This window comes from Cynara cardunculus (assembly GCF_001531365.2).
Source record: "Cynara cardunculus var. scolymus isolate 2C chromosome LG 3, CcrdV1, whole genome shotgun sequence".
Lineage (NCBI taxonomy): Eukaryota > Viridiplantae > Streptophyta > Magnoliopsida > Asterales > Asteraceae > Cynara > Cynara cardunculus.
In genome coordinates, this window is record NC_037530.1 from 6,952,338 (window position 1) to 6,961,026 (window position 8,689).

The following is an 8,689-nucleotide window of genomic DNA, read 5'->3' on the forward strand; positions in this document are numbered from 1 at the left end:
TTAATGGAACATGCCCATGTTGTGATGTTCTGATTTTCTTGCACACCAAAAACGTGTGTATGTGGGTGTAATTCAACTGGTGGGTGTCTTAAGTTTGTTTCTAACTGGTCACCAGTTTGAATCCCATTAACTTTGGAGTCTCGTAAGATTAATCGAGATGTGCGTCAACGGACACAGATATTTACAGTTATAAGAAGTGTGTACATATATTTAGACGTATATGTATGAGACTATATACAAATATAACAATTATCATTAGGAAATGAGCTTAAATTGCACAAGGTGGAGACACAATTGGCAGGTTAGATGCAAAAGGTTTCATAACTTGTGGAAGGTATATGTTATTTAGAGATCCAATCGTATGATGTCAAAATGGATGACAATTTACCTGATAAACAAGAGAGAAGCAGGGTGTTTTAGGAGAACGAGAGATTCTGGGACTTGGCAAGTTGTGCCTGTCGCCGTCCCAAGTGGAATCCTATAAAAACCCATAAAACGCAGACCTGAAGAAGATAAAAAGAAAAATAAGTGTTTCCTCTCGAGCATAATAAAGTAAATAATAGTTGATAGAATGCTGGAGCATACGGGCAACGCATAAAGAGAAATGTGGGTTGTTTTGCCATCGAGCTTGGTGTGAAGTAGCTTGTACATCCCAGCTGCAGTAGCATCTCCAAACCTCTGGACAAGGACATCTATGCAAACCTGTGATAAATGTGTATCTTGTAAAGAAAAAACGCCATTTCATACCAAAGAGTCATTGGCACAACAGCTGTGTTACCGGTAACCTTCATTTTCATATTTGGTTTCTTTGGGGGGGTTCAGGGGATGGAGGCCAGGGTACCTTAGCTTTATATTTTTCATCCTGTGTGACGACAGTGAATAGTAGCTCTCTTCCTGGCCTAGTTACGACATATGTTACTACCTGCAAAATGACAAATTATAAAAGCAGTGGGCATTGGAATTCATTCATTTTTAACAAAAATAAGTTGTAAAGTCGCATCATAACATATAAAAACATTCGAGTTTGATCAAAGTACAACAGTATAGCAAGGAGAAAGGTAAACCTTCCGAAGGGTCTCTGAGACAGCAATTGCTAAGTAAGTTGGCCATACGGCAATCGCGATTAAATTCAAGAACGCAGTGAATGGTGCAGCGCAAAGAGCTATAGTAACCCCAGCTACAGTAAGAATCCGTCCCTACAAGTAAACAGAAGAAATATAGAAACATTACAGTTGCAGATTATCATTCTTTACACAATAACTGAAAGTAAAAAAAATCGAGTTGATTGACTTTTTAAACCTGACGTGACCTTTCGTTGCAATCAAATCATCATTCTTGAAAAAAGATAAAGGAAAAAGAAAATATACATTGAACTTTGAAAGAACATGATAACTTTTCAGATGTAAGATCAATATAATATTTTTGAAGGTGGGCAAGTTATTATTATGTTTAAAGAAGACCATACATGTGCTCTAGAAGCTAAATATACGTTAATTTGGGAAAATTCGACCATGAGAACTAAATTTCACAGATAGCATACCGTTAAAGTAAGCTGTCCAGCGAGGATAAAAACAGCAATAAAACTATTGATCTGCGCAAACAATCGTCGTCTTCCAGTAGCGGTTGTAACTGTTGAGGCAATCACTGTTACTTTCTGCAATTAAAGAGAAGAAGATAAATGAGCACGAATGTTTAGAATAGATTATGCATACAAACCAGACAACAAATAAGGCCTGTTTTTACCTGAAAGTAGAAGAAAGAAGAGGTCATTGCACTTAGCCACAAGAACAATGACACACACAACAAATAATTGGATGACCAAATAAGCCAAAATCCATCCAGTAAAGCCCAGAACTGAGGCTTTGATGAATCAATAGCTGAACTCTTAGCTGTCGGCAAAGATTCTTGGCGGTCAGATACATCTACTTCATTGATCACATCCTGCTGATCAACTTCGGTTTTTCTAGAAAACAAAACAAAGGATGAAGCGAAGAGAGTAAACTTCTGGATTAGGCAATGAAACTTTCATTTATTAAAGGGGTTTGTATATCAAAACTCAAGTGCTAAACTCGAGAACAATTTCAGATAGCAACTACATTGCTAGAAAAATGTTGTTCATTTAAGGCATTAAGCATTTCCATTTTGTGGGTCCTTTTTGTATGACGTGTAAAGAATAAAGATGTGGGGGTAGCTCGCGTGTACTATGGGAACTCAAGAATCTAAGCTATGTTGTACCAATGAATCATGAAAGTAATAATTGAAAAAATAAGAACCCGAGTGGAATTAGTTCTTCAGAAGGATTAGCTATATCCTTATTGATCCCTTTGGAGGACTGTGCAGCAAGTTCCATCAAGAGGGAAGCAAATAGCAAGAGATCTGGCAAGAAAAGAGGCAAAAGTAATTTGAATACGAGAAATGAAACTTAACAAATGAATGCAAAATACACACACACACACACATATATATATATGCAGATTAATTGCAAAACCATTTCGCAAAAACAGAGAGAGCAACATACATGGTCCCAACCAAGCCATTCCAGTGGCAAACAATGAACCGAAAAGCTGACCAAAAGTAGCACCGGCACCAATAAATCCAAACAGTCTTGAACCTGACTGAATAAGAGATGGAGTTAAAGCATGCACAAACACCAAAGCAAAGACATAATTGTAACATGGGAGCACACATACCTCATTGTCCATCACATCAATGACTCTTGCCCAAGTTGAAGATATAGTTATAAGATTTAGCAGAGCAATCTGGACAAAAGGAGCGGAAATTACTTTTGAAACTGCAGTTTTATTGATTGTGATTATCAACGACAAAAACTGGAAGAAAGAAATATAGCAGAGTTCAAAAGAGAACAGACTGATACCCATAAAAAGAAGCCTATTCTCACAGAAACGTAAAACCATCCATGCTTGCCCCAGTCAGTAGAATTTGTAGAGGCAGGTTGAGTTTCAATTTTTAGTTCCTCTTTTATGGTGGATGACATGGAGAGGAAACCCTAAAAACGTATAAATTACTCGACGCAAATGTAAGAAAGAGCATCTTAAGCCACAATCTAAAATGGATTTTATCTGTACCTTAAAACCGGGGAATGTATTTGCAGGAGAAGATAGCACCCATAAAATGAAAAACAGCACAAGACTTGCGCTAAAGAACCTGTGCATCAAAACTAAAGCCTGGAATTCAACAAAAACTTGTTAACAATCCAGGACTAACATATATCTACAACGCCAAATAGGAGTCCATAAATAGTCCTGTGATGAACTCTTATACCTCAAATTAGTGAATTACACACATTTAGATGTTTGTTGCTCTTGGTCAGTGTGGCATGTGGAACAGATTAATGATAAACACGATAATTGTAGTCTAAAACATGTGATACGCCTGAAATCAACAAAATGCAGTAGGGGATCCGAAGAAGAAAAAGAGAAGAAAGAACAAGTGAACAATGATTAATGAAGTATCTTAGCTTGGTGTATACTACTAATATGAAGGTATCAATGGTTTCCAGAATAAGATTTACTTAGCTAAGTCCCTATTATTTGAAGTAGTAAAACAAAGATCAAGAATATAACCAGCTGAACAAGATGATTAAGTTATTTGATCAGATTGCATGTTCAGTGAATTCATTCCATCAGCACTTATGCTACAAGACAGCAGTTCTAGTTATTAATTCATTTGCCATCTATGTAGTATTAATTAATTCACTCACATTAACATCTTTGGAAATAACCCTTGGCAACAAAGTAGACATGATATGAATGAGACTAATGTTACGGCCTGAAGTTGGAAGCCTAAGCCCACCCACCACTTACAAATATCTAGATAAGAAACATCAAGAGATATCTATTCATTTGCATACAAGAACCTTTATGAATAGGTCCCTTCATAATATGTTTACACAAGGGGAGGCCCAAATATATATAGGCCACTCCCCCTTATTTAAAGAGAGAACTAGAGACCTCAAGAACTTGGAGGGTCTTAAGCGAACTCTTATTATTTCTTAGGCTTACTTAGCATTTTCGATAGCAAGATCGCCAAGTGTTTTGTAGGTTAGAAAATTAACCCATGAGAGGTAGTGCCAAAGCAACAGTTTCATCCTAGGTACTCATTTTGTTTTCTAAGAGTAAGAGTTAGCGTGATGGCAAGAGAAGACGGTGTGGTCCATGCCAAGTTCACGGAGTCGTACATGATCGAAACCCACCAAGGAGCCACTTCAAGGAAAGCAAATCAAGACCACCTACAAATCTCTGACAAAACAACGAAGTCCCACATTTCAAACCTTGTATACTCATTGAAGAGCTCAAGGTACATTTGGGACTGTGGGAGAAACCGAGGAAAGACCAAGTTGCTCACCCAAGAGAATGTCGAGATCTTCGAAGCATCCAAGACAATGATAGGCGACCTTGGTCATGAATTAAAGAAAGAAATGAGGACTATGTTCCAAAACTCACCAGCTTACGAAAGTTTGTTGAAGATGAACTCCAGGGAATATAAGAAGAAATGGATGAGGTGTGTAGAAAATGGATGCTCTTCCATCCCTGGCAACAGCAACACTAGTGCCCACGAGGCCACCATTCCACACCTAAAGGTACCTAAACCGTACATGTACAATGGTACTTGGTATAATACTACAATGGTTGAGAACTTCATCTTGGGATTGGACAATATGTCGAGGCTATGGGGGCATCCGATGAATCGATGATGATACGGAGATCGGAGATGCCCCACATTCCTATATAGGGTGAACATAATACGGTACCATGTTTTTTCCTAAGACAAGTACCATACCAACTATAGTTAGTAGGCAGAATCAACTACCAATACAACTATGGAAGTCCTTATACCAACTTATTTGGCTACCAATAATTTCAATTGGTACAAGTAGGTAATATCATAATACCAATATCACAAACCTATAAAGTTGAATATAGAATACAAAAAAAAAAGAATAAACACGATCGATGTTCAATGCTTCAATAATCAATTCAATGTTTCAAACAACACCAACTGATTAACATGTGGAAAAATTGTCCAAATCTAAAAGCATATTAAGCAACAAGACAATAAGTTATAAGTATGTAGCGCAAGCTGCAGGAATGCTAGACATTAGATCGAACAAAGTTATTGTTCATGGTATTCCTTGCTACCTCATACCCTTGATTGAAAACATTCTTTACAAACAAACAACAGCAATGCATCAAGAGAATAACAAACAAGAGAATATTGGGTTTGTACTCAGGCTCCAAAATAGCTAGCCTCTCCAAGTTCCTTCAACTAATAGTGAGTCTTTAGGGAGTCTTCTGTGGAATCTTCATATTAGATGAAGTTTTGGGGAGGAACTCTTGACCAATCATTTCTGCAAACAAGGGCCTCTACGATTTTTGGTGTCAATGAAGCTTTGAAAGGATCCACATATCTTGACCCTTAACTAAATGCTATCATTGAAGGCATGAAGCCATTGTGAGCAAGGAACAACAAAGATATTGATTTGTCAACTTTGATAGAACTCGAAAGGTTGAATCATTGTTGTTCCACCACTTGTGGGAATTTCCAAATTCTTCACAAAAAGGTTGACGGAGTCGAGCTATTTTTTTGCAGGACCTCCCCTACAATATCGTCACGACAGTAGAGTTTAACCACCAAGTTCAGGATGGACTGGTGTGGTTCCTCTAGTTCTATTTGTTCTCCCGCTTATATATTCTCCCTTGTAGCAGCCTTCATAGCAGTTGTTCTTTGTCGTGACAGGCAAGCGAATAGTGAGTTTGTCCATCAATACCTATACCTATATGATAAATACCGATTAACCTCATTCCCTAATCATGTTGGTCATGCTCCCCAGTCTCAACTCTTTTGTATTCATCATACATCATCACCGATATTCTTTGCAAGTCCCCTTGTATTCACTAAATTGTCAAATAGCTTACATTAAACTTTTTCATAGCTACTTTAACCCACTGCAACTTGTATCTAGGATCGAGAACATATGCTATCATGACAATCTTGTTGGTTTACTCGAAATTTTCCCAATACTTGTTGAACTTGGCTTTCAATGAAGTTGCAACCCTCTTCAAACAACATCTTCTGCAAGCATAGCCTTGTCCATCTCCGTCAGGGATGTAATCATTTCAGCAAACAATATGCTTGTAGCAATTGATTTCCAAGCACTAAGTCTTCATAAAACTTCTTCAAAACACACACAAAAGGCTTTTGCATTCCTTGGGTCATCATTAGATGTGGGCTAACCCTTACATTTCCATCTTTGTCTTTTTCTTGAAAATAACTCTTAAATGCACATCTTCTTCACCCATTCAGGTAAAAGTACTCTCATACTTGAGTGCAGCTTCAAGCATATGTGCTATTCCATCTACTGATGACAACTAATGAAATATTGGCATTTACCTTGCATTGTTGCATAACAGCAAACTCCCTTAACTTGTGAGGTCCTTGCAATGACTCCTAACATACTTGGCACAATTCCAAATAGTGGCAACACTATTAAGGGAGTCATTGCAAGGACTTCACAAGTTAAGGGAGTTTGTTAACTCCTTTAGACCGTCCTTCAGTATAAACTGATAATGTGGCATGCACATCTCACATGCTGAAAATCTCCATCAAACATTCTCTTCATATATGTCACCACCGCATCATTAGCACTAGCATTTTCTACGGTTATTTTAATGATCTCCCATGGCCTCAAACATTGCTCTAGTATGACTTGGTAGACTACTAGTGAGACAACATAGACGTGCATGTTAAGGAACAAAAGCATCCCAAAACATTATTGGAGCCTCACACCAGAAACAACTCATCAACTTGCAAAGAACAGATCATATGAATCAATTGTATCTTGGCCAACCACGTTATAAAAGGATGAGGCATGTCAAAGTATAAAGACTACTTAGTGAGATGGAAGGATCAAGTGGAAGACAAGACATGTGGGGAACTAAAAGAGTCACTACAACAACTCATCGATTACATAAGTCACAACAAATACAAAGGTGCAACGAGGACATCGCCAGTTCGATTGAGGAGGGTGTTGAGGCCCGAACTTGGAAGCCCAATCAAAGATTGCTTTAGCGCACCCAACACTTGAAAATATCTGGATAAGAAACATCGGGAGATGTTTATTCATTTGTATGCTAAAAGCTTTATGCATAGATCCCTTTGTAACATATGTAAATAACGGGAGGCCCCAAGTATAAATAGGACTCCCCCTTCATTTGTAATCACTTCATACTTAGAGAAATAATGAGTTTCCTTAGCATTCTCCAAGTTCTTGAACTCTCATGTTCTCTCTTTTAAGTCGTGACTTTGCTTGCAAGTGCTTTCATAACCTGTTCCTTCTTAGGCTTAGTTAACAATCTTTGAAAACAAGATCACTAAGTGTCATGTGGGTTAGAAAATTAATCTCTAAGCTCTTACATTTACACCCATGACAAAGTTACATAAAGAACAAATTGATTCTTAATAGAAATTCAGATCATATAAAGCAGGGTCAACTACTCTCCGTCATTCATTTATCAACAAGCATTTCACATACAACCATTGCCAATAATAACATAAGCATAACTACTCTTTTTTTTTTCAATCACTAATGTATTTGGAATCCATAGTTGGTTTGAACCTAAAATCATCTTGGCCATTATTTGAGCATACTTATTGCAATAGCTAGTGAAAATAGAGAGAGATGAGCAGGAAATGAATAATTTGAATATGTACCTTAGGTTTAGGAAGATTAGGCAATGAAAAGATGAGGGTGGAAAGAGGGGCAGCAATCAATGTAAGTATCAAGGATCCCGCAAAGAGTCCGGGTAGATTCCCTATGCCTAAAGATATAGCACCTTCATCCCGTAAAGGCAAAACCACAAAATAAGCACTCAAAACCTGCAAATGATAATCAAACAAGATCAGAATGGAATTCGGAATTCCCAAGAAAGATGATTGGTAAAAATGGATAGGAAAATTACAAAGAAGAAAGAAGATGTGGAGTAGAAAACGGTGTAGATTTCGTGGGGATGGATCTTGAGGAAGAATGATAGAAAGGATTGGATTGGGGATCTGGTTATGATCATCTCTGGAGAAGACAAGTGACATGGAAGCGGTTAGCAGCAAGGATGAATATATAGAGAGATTCGTAATTCGCAGGCGTGGACTTGCCATCCTCCCAATTCCACTTGATTATTATTTCATCAGACTCTGGTTTTACCCACCTTTCAACCAAACAAAATCCGTTTAATTTTGTTCAACCAAATAAAACTTCTCTTCTTCAACCTTATCTGGTAAGCACTTATTGGTAAAATTCAACAATATCGTTTATATAGTAGGTAAGATTTTATTCACTAAAACGTATCGTATGCAACAATTTATCCCAGTAAACATTAACCATGGTAAGAGTCATCGTCCTTACTTACCGGGTAAGACTCTCGATTAGGGATGGCAACGGGGCGGGGATGGGGCGGGGTTTGCAATCCCCGACCCCGGCCCCGGTTTATATATAGAGTCCCCGGCCCCGGTTTATATATAGAGTCCCCGGCCCCGGTCAACCCTGGTCAACCCCCGGTCAACACCCAAAGCCCAAATCCAAAAGGCCCAAACACAAAAGTCCCAAACACAAATAAGTAGTAACAGTCCATTTACCTAAAGCCCAAATAACTATTTTATTATTTATTAATATACC

General features: G+C 37.9%; 1 protein-coding gene across 3 annotated transcripts; it reads right to left on the bottom strand.

The window, feature by feature from the left end:
- Positions 1 to 308: 308 nt before the first annotated feature.
- On the bottom strand, positions 309 to 8,154 carry LOC112510408. Of its 3 annotated transcripts, none has more exons than XM_025115813.1 (13): positions 7,980 to 8,154; positions 7,732 to 7,896; positions 3,087 to 3,185; positions 2,876 to 3,007; positions 2,691 to 2,759; positions 2,519 to 2,615; positions 2,274 to 2,376; positions 1,744 to 1,963; positions 1,541 to 1,654; positions 1,065 to 1,196; positions 842 to 922; positions 586 to 702; positions 309 to 503 (listed from the first exon to the last, which is right to left on the bottom strand). In XM_025115813.1, the coding sequence occupies exons 1-13, from the start codon at positions 8,082 to 8,084 to the stop codon at positions 417 to 419; spliced, it is 1,521 nt and encodes a 506-aa protein (XP_024971581.1). In that variant the 5' UTR covers positions 8,085 to 8,154; the 3' UTR covers positions 309 to 416. The 3 variants fall into 3 exon arrangements, with proteins under 3 accessions (XP_024971581.1, XP_024971583.1, XP_024971582.1); XM_025115815.1 differs by having other exon boundaries at positions 2,691 to 2,791; positions 7,980 to 8,111; XM_025115814.1 differs by lacking the exon at positions 7,980 to 8,154 and adding an exon at positions 3,283 to 3,393 and having other exon boundaries at positions 7,732 to 7,752.
- Between the last annotated feature and the right edge of the window lie 535 nt (positions 8,155 to 8,689).

Coding starts and splice junctions, on each gene's coding strand:
- LOC112510408 (XM_025115813.1), bottom strand. CDS start 8,084: ATGATCATAACCAGATCCCCAATCCAATCCTTTCTATCATTCTTCCTC. Junction 2,616..2,690: donor TTGATGTGATGGACAATGAG/GTATGTGTGCTC, acceptor TCTCTTATTCAG/TCAGGTTCAAGACTGTTTGG. Junction 703..841: donor ATGAAAAATATAAAGCTAAG/GTACCCTGGCCT, acceptor CATTTATCACAG/GTTTGCATAGATGTCCTTGT.